This window comes from Grus americana, chromosome 8, assembly GCF_028858705.1.
Source record: "Grus americana isolate bGruAme1 chromosome 8, bGruAme1.mat, whole genome shotgun sequence".
NCBI lineage: Eukaryota > Metazoa > Chordata > Aves > Gruiformes > Gruidae > Grus > Grus americana.
The window spans coordinates 17,894,958-17,908,760 of NC_072859.1; the positions used below are offsets into that span (position 1 = coordinate 17,894,958).

At 41.3% G+C, this 13,803-nt stretch overlaps 1 protein-coding gene across 2 annotated transcripts in view; it reads left to right on the plus strand.

Annotated features, from left to right (window-relative positions):
* Positions 1-12,097, plus strand: part of TGFBR3 (transforming growth factor beta receptor 3) — a 121,621-nt gene extending 109,524 nt beyond the window's left edge. For both annotated transcript variants that reach the window (XM_054833218.1, XM_054833217.1), the window contains exons 16-17: positions 1,917-2,024; positions 8,267-12,097. In XM_054833218.1, coding sequence (XP_054689193.1) covers positions 1,917-2,024; positions 8,267-8,385 — 227 coding nt within the window. In that variant the 3' untranslated portion in view covers positions 8,386-12,097. The remainder of the gene's footprint in view (positions 1-1,916; positions 2,025-8,266) is intronic.
* The last annotated feature ends 1,706 nt before the right edge of the window (positions 12,098-13,803 follow it).

Here is a 13,803-nt window from a genome sequence, read left to right on the forward strand (position 1 = left end):
GCTGATTGAGAGATCCCCATCAGCATTTAGAGAGAAGGGCTGTGACCTTTTGTGTATGTGAAAATCAAATTTGGGAAAACACCATTGTGAGTCTCAGCCTTAGCAAGTTCATTTGCTGATGTGTGTGTTATTTCCCCCTTCTCTGCTGAGGCCACCGCTTCCCAGTAGCAGGGTTTCGGCATCAATGCCATCTTATGGAGCTCCTGTGTCATTCTCCAAGCCTCACTCCTACCCTGCACTGCAGCTGGCCACATCCCCAGTTACTCTGGCCCCAGCACTCACAGGTCATGCTGTAGATGAGATCACTGACTTGTACGGATTAATTTCTTTGTTTTTTCTGTTGTCTTGGAGTAGTGAGTTAACCAGGGTCAATTACTGACCCAGGAAGGGAAGAAAAGGAGAGAAGGAGCACTAGAAGACAATAATAAACAGGAAGGTGAAGATGATTTCTAGCAAAAAACAAGAACGAATGGAGAAAAGGGAAGATCAGAAGAGGAAGTGCAGAGAAGACTTTTTCCTCTGCTCTTGTCCCTACGTCTTTGGGACTGTTTGCTCAAAATAGCAAGGGGAATCAGAAAAAATCCTTCTGCCACTTCAGCCTCCGTGTCACTTTCTCCTGTGCACTAAACTTTCTCCTAAGAGGAGAGAACACTGGCTGGTGCCTTGAAGGAAGAAAAAAAAATTGAGTTTAGGATAGTCTTTTCTCCTTGCATTTAAAATGACCAGATGTGGCCAAAGGAATCAGAAATAGTCTCATAGAAGAAATGAGAGAAAAACCTTCTAAGCCACTATCTGTCAGGTCTTGCATATGCAAACTTGGTTGCAGGCACCCAGAAATGGGTCTTGCCAACAGGAACTGCTGGAGAAGACATTTATCAAAATGGGAATGGCACTGAGGATCTCAGGAGCTGTTGGGCCAGTGGATGTCCGTAGGGATGTCTGCTGGATGCAGGAATGTGTAAAGTGAGGGTGTTGGTTGTGTTTTGAGAACTGAAATTCCACTGAAGGATACTACTGAGAAGATCCAGTCAGCTCATTTCCTGGCCAGCTTAGTCAGTAAAATGTTATTCACTGGCCTAAGCCATTGTGTGCACTGGGAGACATTAAAAGTAATGAAACTAGAAATCAATTTTGTATGAAGAAATTTCCCAAAATGATTGCTAAAAGAGTGATTATTATTTTAAGTATTTCTAATCACCAAAAAGAAAACACAAAAGCCAAAAGTTTCTCTGTTTGGATGGTTAACACTGGGGGGCAATACATCCAGGAACCAGATGCTGTTACCCTTGAAATGGTACTGCAAAAGTGCCTCTCCCCTAGAAACTGATTTGCGTGTGTGTGTGGTTCTATTTTTGTCTTCTGGAATTAATTTCAGTTATTGAAAACATTGCCAAATGTGAAAAACAATTGTTTCTATTTATGTTTTTGCTGACTTTTTGCTGGCATCTCTTCCCTCTTAACAGCAGTTCCGTTCTCCACCTAGATTTCGGACTGAACTTGCAGGAGATGTAGGGGAAAGTTTGCTTGAATGTTAGGGCATTTAAATGAAAATCATCTTCTGCCAAAAATCTCAACCTTTTAAAAACACATTTTTAAGATAAATGGATATTTAATTGAAAGCAAGTTATTAACAGCCAACTGAAAATGCCTAATTTTTGCAACATTTTCCAGATTTGGGTGTGCTGAGCTGGGGTTTTGCTTTGTGATGTGGAACAGTTGGTTGGACTGAAGCCAGTCTCTGAAAGCATCACTTTTATTTCCTTGATGCAAATCTGCTAGTTTGTTCCTTAAAATGCTGCTTAATTAACTATGAATTTTTAAAAAACGTGTCCATCGAAATGTAAGGGTGAATTTTTGTAAAACAGTATTTGCCACTGAAAACAAAAAGTCCTTACAATGTGTGTTTACCTTTGTAGCTGTGTTCTACGGGCTGGACACGCTGACTGTCGTGGGCATTGCCTTTGCGGCATTTGTAATTGGAGCCCTGCTAACAGGAGCACTCTGGTTTATCTACTCTCACACAGGTAAGTACGAGGGCTCTTACAGACTTCAGTGCAGATCATGCCACAGGAAATGTGGCGTGGTCTGAACTCTTGCAAGGTGGGAGGAAAGGGGAGGGGGGCCAGCAGTGGTTATCCTGGACTTCTTGTCTTGCTCTCTGTTCTTACTAGGGTGTTTTCCAGCAACTCCTCCCATGAGCCTGTTGGTGTGTATCAGATTGATACCTGCCCTTCCCTAAAGGGAGGTGTTATGAACATGATTTAAAATTTGCTAAAGTAATTTTAAACGTGAATCTTGAAAACTCACCTGGGATATGAGTAAAACTGAGTATTCCTGGCTTGTGCATTATCATGAGTAGCACCTCTGTATTTCAAATTTAGTTAACATTTCAGTTAACGGATCCCTTTTGGTTCCCATACTCCTTTTTTAAAAAATTTTTGCAGTTACTAAATTAGGCTGATGTGACTGAGAATGTGATGTGATCAGTACAAGGAGCGGGCCAAATGGATAAGAGAATGCTTTATTTACATAGACATATTCTGAATATAACTAGACTTGAAAATGTTTCTCAGGCCTCAATTACATAGAATTTTTATCCCAATTATTTATTCCTCCATTCTTCAACTGTTACATTAAATTGTTAGAATTCATGTGTAATCTCACTTAATTGTGTCCAACCAAATAACCAGGAATGTGCCTGAATTGGTGCAGCCTTTACGCATAGAAAATTTTTCAGTACCTCCTCAGAATTTTTTCCATACTAAACCGAGTTAGCAGAAATACAGTACTGTATCGGAAAAAGGGAGTTTGGGCAGCTTTCTGTTGCATGTAATCTGCAAGGTGGTACAGATGAAGACTGGACACCATTGGGGCCTTGATTTGCAGCATCTGACCGTGGCTGCTTGTGGATTAAGGGTATCTCAGGATCCCTGCAGCATACTGGACTCCCAGCTACTTCCACTTTTGACCTCGCAAGACCCTGCCAAGATCTCTGGGAGGTGGGAAGAATGTGAGGTCAATTACTCCAAACCAGCTCTGGAGCACTGGAATTCTCCCATAGCCCACTGCAGGGTTTTTTCAGCATCTAAAACCTCATGGAAGTTACTTAGGAGTGAGAATCCGGCCCTGCCGGGTCAGAGCTTCTGTAAATATTATGACCCAGGAGCTTATGTTAATTTGGAAAAAAAAACTGTGGGGTTTTTTCCAGTTGGCAGTACAGCAACTTTGTATAAGCAGTTTAATACTTCTCAATGCATCAGCTGTGTATGAAGCTTGTTTGGAATTGAGGCAGATGTGGAAAATTTAAAGGTTGTGATAATATGTGTAAATAGTATAATTCCACTTTATATACTACTGAAACATTGTGGGGAAAAAAGTAAGTGCAATTTCAATGAGTAAATGTATAAGGTAAGTTGTTAGTTTCTGAAAAGGTAGCCTTTATTAACAAAAAGTTAACAATTGTTAAATTAACATCGTTGGCCCTGTGGCAGTTCAATCTCTGTTCATATACAGAACTATCTATAGACACATGTTGTGTGTCAGTAGACAAAGAACACTGGGAAGCCAACATGATGAATCCTTTAGCAACAATAGGACTTGGACCAATCCCATCAAGAGAATTACATTAACAGAGTAAATCAGTCATAGTGACCATGTACAAGCAGTGGAGAGGGCATCTGCTCTGGCTTTATGTATGAGAGGTGAAAATAAGTGGAGAAAAAGGCCAGACAAAAAGTAATAAAGGAGAAGAAAAGAAAGGAAGGGGACGTTGTAACTCCTTAGATCAGAGGATCACAGAAATCATGAAAAATATCTAGGAAGTTATCTGGTTCAGATTTTCAAAGAATTGTGAAAGTGAACCTATCTTCCCGTGCACATGAATTTTCTGTGCATAGTAACTTGTATCTACAAAGCAGAACTTGCAGCAGAGTGCAGTGAGGGCTCTGGCAGGGACAGTCTCTTAGAGGATGACTGCTGTGGCAGACAAGATAATCCAGCTGCAGTGGAAACATTTTAGAGCTGGCTGCAGACTTTTACTAGAATAAGGAGGGGGAAAAAAAGATAATCTGAATTTTATCTATAGAGTGACTGTCTCTTGCCATTAGAGAATTCATGCATTGCTGAATCGTGCTCTGAAATCTTATCTTTTGTTGCAAGTAGCACTGAGTTTCTAACGCATTTAGACCAAAGGTTGGAAAATATGAGTTTGTTCTAAAATTGTGTTTTGGTGATACTCAGACCACGGAAGAAAGCTATCGCTGGTGAAGAATGATAACTTGGGATGTGTGAAGTAAGGTATTTTTGTTGCTGGAGTGCCATATGCAGTACAGCAAAAGACCACCTTTTTGCCAGTAGTAAGAAGGTTTGCTGATAGAATTTTATCAGTATGTCTCTACTGGCAGACTTACTCTAGCATGGAGAAAGCTTTACGTGAATGGGCTTTTTTCTTCATCTTGATAGGCCATTAACATTACAAACTTCAAACAATTGATAGCAGAAAAGAACTACAAAATAAGTAGAATTTCATCTCCAAATACTGAACAAGGATTGTTGTGTTGGGTTTTTTCATGTAGGGCTTTTGCCGATTCCAATAATAAAAAATCAGGGATTTCTGCCAAAGCATCAAAATTGTGCTTTAAAATACTCTAGATTCTCCAAAACAATTCAAAATGGAGTACAAATGTCATAAGATACACAGGTGGTAGAGGAAGAGAAGGGGGAGCTAGGATTATAGCAATGGTGGAGGAATTTTAACCGACTTTTCTGCAAAAGGAGCCCGTACTGACTTAAGTGTCAGTGGTGTGCATGGGTGCAGAAACTCTTCAAAATTTAACCATGTAAATACCTGCCAATGTAATATCTGCCTTAATAAGGATAATTGTGTTTAGGAAGGGACATGTGTAAATCTGATTACTTGGTTTAGCAGCCTCGTGAACTAACATGAATGTTGTGTTACAGAGACTATCAGTTGCTTTTTTCTCTTAGAAAGCATCCTTTCCTACTTCTCCAGGCACTGTTGCAAGTTAACAATAAAATGTTCCAAAATCCGAGAAGTTAAAAGCATCCCTCCTCCCTCACTTCTCTCTTTTTTTATGGGATCTGATTTAAAATAAACTGACATAGCAACCAATTATATTTGGCAAATGGAGATAGAAAAGCAAACATTCAGACTTCCTGGACAGGGAGTACAACTGGCAGCTTTCCTAAGTGTGAATAATAAAGTGCATGTTGTCGCATTCAGATGGGTAAAAGCTTGTTTACTGTCTATAGATGAGACATGTCCATTTGGAGCAGTTCTGGTTCAGTACCATAAGATCCATGAAGCTGTTTACATGAAAAAGACAGATGGGGAATGCCTCTTCAGTGATGATTTACATTTCCTTACATTTTTTTTCATTAATATTTTTTAAAATTACTTTGCTACAGATTAGCTAGGTGTTGAGGAAGTAGAATGTAGGAAAAATCAGCCAGTCCAAATATCTGCTAGACTGTGTTCATAACGTCACTGTGATTTGGATTTCTTTCATTCAGGACGTTGAAACTTTGTTCCACAAGAGATTGTGGTATATCAGAGCTGCTGATCAGGCTCTAGAAACAAGGTACTGCAGAGGCAATTGAATCACAGGGGAGGGAAGGGGGCTCCCATCCCAAACCAAAGGGAAAGTGCCTCCTAAGATGCTTTCCAGAGGAGCCAGGAGGAGCAGAGCGAGCTGTTGGGCTCACATGGGGACTCCGGCACTGCGCCTGTCACTTTGCCGTAAAATAAAAAACAGATGTGTTTAGCTTATAAATGAATTTATGGTTAAATGCATGCAGATTGTATTGACATGCCGAGGCTGACGCAAAGCTGTGTGCAATCATGTGGTTTGTAAAATGGGTGACAGCGGAGCTGTGAGGAGGGCGGGAGGGCGCGGGGGCCGGGGGCCCCGCTGGGGGAGCGGAGCGGCTGCTGTTCCTCTGCGCGGCCTCTTCTCCCCGTGCTGCCAGGGGTTGCTCTCTTCTGACGTTTGCCTTCGCTTGTTTTGTTTTAATGAAAGGGAGATTGCTTATCACTGCCTTTATAAATATATCCTGTAGTACAAAAGGAAGGAAGACTTGTACACAAACAACTAGAGGAGAAGGGAGCAAGTCAGGAGGGGAAGACATCCAAACAAGACTTACGAAAGCTTTTACAGCACCGTGACAGAAACATGGATTTTATACAATTTGTTCTGCTGGGTTGCAAAGCTGTTTCCAGTGCAAGTTAAAGCTGAAACACATTTTGTTTGCAGACGACTGGGGGTAGATTCTGACCTGCTGCATGTGAGCAGAAATGTGCCACTCATGGATGAGTTACATAGTGATTTCTTACACTGGGAAAAACAGTCAAAATCTGCTGACAAAAGTAAATGCTGGACTTAGCGTCGAATTCGAGTGAGATCCTGACCCTCATTTTAAACATTTCATTGGCCTCCTGGGCAATGTGGTTTACTGGTTTAGTTTGTTGTTCTTCTGTCCTGTCCCGTCCTTTCTTTTCTCCCCATTCCTAAACCAGTGGGGTGTAAGGCAAGGGCTGTGTGTTGTGGGGCCTCGCGTGCACTTACAGCTGTGGCGCGAGCTAGCAGCGAACCCACTGGTTTCCATTACAAAGAGCACTTGCAACCTCTGCTGTGAGAAATCCTCAGACCTCCCTTGTTTGTAGCAGACCTCTGAATACTGAGCAGCCTGCAGAAGGACATTTTCTGGCCCAAGACACAAAGCGTTAAAGGCACACTTCCTCCGCGGCCGCATTCCCGAGGAGCTCGGGGCTCTGGCAGCTGGGCAGCAGCACACAGGGCACGGGGATGTGCCAGAGCAGCTCCTGCGGGAGGAAGCTGGCTCGTCCTGGCTCTGTAACCCTATGGATGCAGGCGGTGCCTTTCCCGCCTTCAACCTGTCACGGAAGCAATTGCTGGGGAATGGGAGCGCTACCAAATTCTGAGCAGGGAAGAAAAATTGGACTCTGCAGACCTGGCCCATGGCGTCAGGTTTCGGATAACCTAGGGCAACGTGAAGCAGGAGATCTGCATCACTATAAACTCATGAGACAGGAGATCTACCAGCCTTTGATTTTTCCTAGTTGTTCCTGCCCATGATCCGGCAAAACATTTCCATCTTGCTCCTTTGCTGGGAAAGCACCCATGCTGGTGCTGGTGCTGGCTGCCACGACTGGTCTGCAGCTCAAGCAGCAGCAGTCTGTCCGGGTTACTGTGTTGAGATCACACCTTCACATCCTGAGAGATGAGCTCAAGGGAGGGGGCAGCCACAGCGCACGTTATATAAACTTAGTCTTGCCATCTGTTTTGAAGACAGTATTTTGTAATATTACTAAGGTTGTAGATTTGAGCGCTGTAACTTAAGAAATGCCATAGTTAGTTTCCTACGTGACCTTGTTATCTTTTGTGCATTCTCACAATGGTGCAATTTTTATTTCCATGCTAGTTGAGAGCTGGATTTATTCCATAGGATCAAAGCCACAGGTGCAGAAGGGGTGTAAGGAGAGCAGACAAAAATCTAGGTTTTATCAGGAGCCATAAATCTGACTTTAACTCCTAGTGCTTGATTTGGCAATCCAAATAACAAAGGGCTTTTAATTTATCATCAGTAAACAATTAACAAGAAATGGTGAGACTTGTTCTTACTACAGGTTCTAAGTGCCACACATACTGTGGTAGCTACAGGGGAACTTCCTGCATGTTATATTCGGAGTAAATCGAGTCAAGCTTGCAGGGTAGCCTGTTGTTTTTCTACGTGAAGAAAACTGGCCATGTCTCAGGATATGTGGTATCCAGCTGACTGAAGAACGTTGTCTTCAGCTCCACTTTTAGTAAATATGCTGCTCTATAAACTGACACTAAAACTAAAGCCTACATTTCATTGGCCTTTTCCCATGAAACAGCAAAGCTATAAAGTGGTCTGAGTCATGTAACAGGACCCATGTGAGTGACAGCTGACAACACAAGATGGACAGTGTCCCTCTTGGCAGTTTCCATCAGCTGCTTTTAAAATGCTTACGAAAACAGCAGCATTATTTTCCCCATGTGCATAGCAATGCCAAGGTGCTAAAGTCTAGTAACATTTTCAACAGGACTCTGTTTGAGGTCTGTCACCCAAGATATTCATCGCATGGAAATACAAACTAACAGAAGAGGAAAACTGGGAAGGAACGGCTTATTGTTTTCTGTGACAACTAACATTTTCAATTTCCCTTCTCCCAACCCCACTTTTTCTCTCCCCTTTCCCTCAGGGGAAACAGCGGGAAGGCAGCAGGTCCCCACGTCCCCGCCAGCCTCCGAGAACAGCAGTGCAGCGCACAGCATTGGCAGCACGCAGAGCACCCCCTGCTCCAGCAGCAGTGCCACCTAACCGCGGGGGAACACGCCAGAGGAGCAACACAGGAGCGCAGAGGTTCAAAGGACTGTGTGTGGGCATCAGCTTTTGTAAGTTAAAAGGATTGGTTTGGTTGCTTTTGAAAAAAAAATTAGGAGGGATTTTTCTATGGGGGGGTTTAAAAAAAAAAAAAAAGACTGATTTTCTTTTGGGGAAGCCACTGTGTGTGTGAGTGTGTATATGTGCACACAATGCATGGGTAAACACAGCCTGTTGGATCTTCTACAGCATGTTATGCTACATGTGACAAAGCTACTAATTTTACAGTACTGCAACCTGTTCTAGGGGTCCACGGGTCCTCAATGTGAAGTCTATGCCAGTTTGGAAAAATGCTGCTTTGTCTATATGACTTTTTCTTTCCCTAAACCTTCTCATTGACACAAGGTATTCATTAAGGGAATTCAACAAGATAAGCAGAACAAGGATGATCCTAGGTCAAAGAATTTCTATTTGTCTGAGTAAGAGAGCCTCAAGGTCAGATCTCTTTGGTTAATAACTTTTTATTACTTCAGCTATGTTTAGCCACTTTTGAGTAACCTTTGTTTCATTAAGCTTACAGCTACAGCATCTCATTTGCTTTCCTGTTGTGTTTGCAGCTTCAGGTTTGTTCTAGGTATTTTTGTTTTAATATGCATCGATTTGCTAATTGGAGAAGAGCGCACTCTAACATTCCCTTTCTTGTTCTCTGGGCCAAAGCTCTTTAATAAGAGATTATTTTTAATCTACTATACCAAATACAGGCACACACAAACATTAAGACAAAAAAAATGTTCTTATGCACTAACATAGATGTGTGTGTACCTTCAATGGCAATGTCTTTATGCAAATAGCTGTATACCTAAGTATACAGAGCCTAACTTACCACTTTAACAATTGGGAACAGTGTTCCTTCCATATGTAAAGTATATAATGCATATATATATTAAAAAATAAAAACCAACTGTCTCTTCAGTTTAAAATAGGTAGAGAGAGGAGATAAAAGAGGTGATTTGGTTCTAATCCTTTAGCTAGCCCAAATTCCCTTTGAAATAAGAGACGGTTTTGAGGGCACAAAGAATGTACAGTAGAGCCTATTGTTTGTGCAGAATACTGCCTATCAAAATGAAGCTCTTCTCTTAAGATAGTCATGCAGTTGTTTGTGTCAGGCTGTTGTATGAACACTGCAATTGGATAGTCCCAAAGTAGTGTCAGAATATGGAAATGGCAGAAAGGTACTAACTGTCACAGTATTTTTTAGTGTCTTTGCCATATCTTGACCTTCAAATCAATGCCAAATGAAAAGAAAAAAGACACTTTTAATGTGTAATTGTTTGACTGTTATGTTGCCACTTTGTAATTGTAATGTGTTCTACTGATCCTTCTCCTCTGAGGAAGAATGAGCATTGTTTTCCTCTAAAAATGAGATGAGTAACCTTCATTAATTTTAGTGAAGGTTACCTGTGTTCTGCAAGCGGAGAAGGGAATTCATTACACTAGAGTGATAGTCTGCTCTGAAGTCTGAGCTGCAGATTTCTTTTGCTGATTTTACACTTGTGCCTTACTGATGCCAGGATGGTCAAAGTGCAAGATACGCAATAGATTTAAGTGCCCAGGATCAGGTGGAATATTACTCACTTTAAATCAAATCTGTTACTAATCCCGCAAACATTTATGCATATGAGTAACTACACGCCTCGTCCTTGCTAGTACAAGCACATGCTCAACTCTACACGTTATGGCTCTTCTCAGAGTCCATGGAGACTGTGGATATCTAGAGTGACACATATGAAAAGTGTTTCCTGTTATCAGGCCAATGGGTAGTCCTGATAATATTGACAGGATCGTCACGTAAGTGTAGTTATCCCCATGCGTAAGGGTATGCAGGATTGGCTCTGTTACGAGGTGTCGGGAGGATGAATGTGCTACCTGTGTGGTTGAAAAGAAAGCGCTTTGCCTAACCTTCAGCAGAATGTATTGTATAAGCATATTCTATGTGTAAAGTCTTTAAAGATGTCTTCAAAGAAGACTAGAGTCTTTAAGTTCAATCATAGCTATATTTTACTACATTAAATTTCTGTATAAAGATATATTTAAATGTTTTAGATAAATGTAAGTTACTCTATATGAAATGTTTAATTTCAATTACTGTGAAATTTACATATTTTGTAAATTCTTTTCCCTGTTTTAACCCTTTCCTTCCTCAGATATTTTATTAAGTAGTTTCTCATAGGAAGTATTAGATTTGGTCGTTGGGATGGACAGGTTGAACACTTTTATGTAAAATAGATAATTGTATATTTTTGAGAGAAACATGCTGCATTACCAATGTTTTTTATCAAAAATTTACTCTAATTTTAAAATAATTTACAGATTTATATTTACCGTTGGATAAACCAAAAATATATAAAGATCAAATATTCGATTTGTTGACTTCTATTTGAAATACAGTTTTAATTAATTAACTGAACCTGGTGCACTCACCTATTTAATTCAGAAATTTTAATCGATCTGAACTAATTGTCTATTGGAGGTTACCAAAACTACATATAATTACTTAGCAGATGGAACAGCCATTTCTGCTTTAATACAGAGAGAGAGAAAGAGAGAGGGAACCAAACCTGGGCATTTCCAGTTAATAGCTTTATTACTAAAAAGTATAGTATTTTCTGGCAGGCGTTAGGCTGCCTGCAGTTCAGAGGGCTGATACACCTATCAGCTCTACTTTTATAGCAGCCGTTTGTCTCTCCTGCAAGTTTCTGTGCGTGGTGTGGCAAGCTCCTGGCCGCGTAACCACAGAGTCGCGGTTCCTGCCTCTGCCAGACCTGGTTTCGCCATGCTGGACTTCCCGTGGAAGATACCCATGGGATGTGGAAGGCAGCGGGTCCTCCTGTCCCCGCAGAAGGCTTTAAAGCAGGGCTTTGGAGGGACAAACTCGGGGGTGAATTTCGGCGTAATGGAATCGACTGCGATGGAACTTCTTATATAAGAATGGGAGGATTGGGCTTAAAAGGGGCACCTTCTGTCTGTAAAAGCTATTAGTAACGTACTTAAACTCCAAAGTAGACTGCTCGTTGTGTCATGCGTCATCTAATCACTAACTCTAACCTTTTACAGCATTTGGTTTTGGACATTGCTATATTTGTGTTTCAAGAAGTCGGATCTTTCTGTTAGGCTTTTGTTGTAGCATTTTCCATATAGAAATGGATTTTGCAAAATGTCTGTAGAAGTTGATGATTGTAACTTTCCCCCTCCCCTTTTCTAACCATTTCTCTCCTGTATGTACTGTTCTTTCTGTTACGTATATCTACCTCATGCTTCACAAGAAGACTGTACTGTTGGTTGTGCTGACAGCCCTTCATGTGGGGTGACTGTTCTGCCCTGTTGTTGTTTGTCATTCATGGGGACATTCACAGCGTTATCGGATCTTCGCTGCCATGTGCCTACCAGTTCCAAACACAAGATTCTCACCTTTGAATAAATAAGTATATTTCTTTAAGATCCAAATGCCAGATGCTTTTTTTAAATCAAAGAATGGGAGAAATTTAATTGCTAATACCTGTGGCCAGTCTGAACACCCCATTTGTATTTCATATTACGTTCAGTATTTCAGAGACTTGTGGAAATGCATAGTTGTACAGTTTTGATAACCACAGTGTCATGTCATCTTAGTCTCTTGTGCATAATAAAGTATATATCAATTTATTAATAATCAATGTGTGATTCATTTATTTGAAGCTGTACAGAGCCAACAGCAGTAGATCCAGTTCTGTCTCACTGCCGTGTCCTCGTGTCCGGTAAACTTAAGTGGTAATTATGTGTGTTAAGGCAGGATTTAATTTTGTGTGACCACCTCCATTTTCTGCTTTCTGTGTTCTTTTATCCATTGGCTTTGGTTGGCTTCTCAGTACCATGGCTTCTTGCAGAAACCAGTAGATGTATTTAGTTAACTGCTGCTGTTCTTCACTCTAATCTGAAGTCCAAATTTCTGATCCTGCGAGCATGTAATAGTTGCATGTCAAGACGCAGCTTCGGCCCCATCCTGCACAAAGCCTGGCTTGAGCACAGTCAAGCCCTAACGGTCTGCTGCTAGTCCTGTGGCTGGAGCAGCAAAGCTCCCTTGGGCTGTTGTACCCTTGACTGCAAGTACACTGGAGGCACGTGAGCAAGGCTGAGATGCGTTTACATTACTGAAGGCTCTTCCTGTGCTAGAGCAGATAGCTTGGCCATCAAGCAGGTATCAGCAGGGCAAGGATTTGGGTGTTTACTATCCTGCTTATTGCTTTGTTTCCTGTATTTCATGTGCAAAATATTCTTTATGGGCACTCTGTGGGAGCCAGCCTCAGCGGTGTTTCCCTGGGTTATTCAAAGGTTGTGGTTAACTCACAAAAGAGAGTTCCCTAAGAAAAAGGGATCCAGAATGTTCAATGATCACTTTTAAATATCAAGATTACTTCAGTACAGAAAAGGCTATTAATTAGAAGCAGTCGTAAGCTTACGTGTTGCCTGTGACTTACAGCTCACAGAGGTGCAATATAGATTTACTGCTTCACAACAACCATATTTCAGTTTCTGCATTAAGACAATTTTTTTCCCTTTGGAAATGAGCTCCGGGAGCTGACTCTCAGCATAAAGATACCAGAGCAGTTCTTCGCTGTCACCTTTAAGATTTGTATTTTGACTGAAACGTGTTGTGAAAGCATGATCAGTCTCTCATGAGGAATTAATTTTAAAATGCAATTATTAGCCAACAAGTTGTGATATATTTGTATGAGTATTTTGAGACATTAAGAAGTAAGAGTCTGACTATATTACAGAATAAGCATCAATGCTATGCATGTTTGTTTCTGCCAGGCATTCATGAGTGAAGCAAACATTTTGGAGAATCAAGAAGTACCAAGTGCCAGTTTCAGGCAAAACAGAGTCCAGAGCTCTTCTATTTTAAACAGAATTAGATTTATCACAATGTTCCCTTATAGACAATATAAAAGGAAAAGGAGCCAATATTTGATACATTTTCACAGCTGTCACTTTGTAATTGTAAAGCAGATATTTATGAGGCTGGAAGTCTGCAGCTTGGTTTCTGTACTGTATTCCCAGATCTCCGGCCCTTGAGCTGGCCTTGCGAACCTGCGTGCGTTTACACTGTTAGAATTCTTTGCATAAGAAAGATCAAATTACATCACTTCACCTACCCAAAGAAGGTTACGGCTTAAATAACATTTTTATAGTCTCTCATTTGCTAGAAGCCTTCAGGGACTCCCGGCAACACGTGCAGATGATGTGCAACGAGGTGGCTCCAGCCGGCTGTGCAGCCAGCCTTGCCTGCCTGGCATTCGTCCTGCACCGTGCTCTGCTCTGCCGTCTTCAGGGAAAGTACAAAGAAAAGCTGGTCTGCAGACAGTCGAGCAAGAAAAA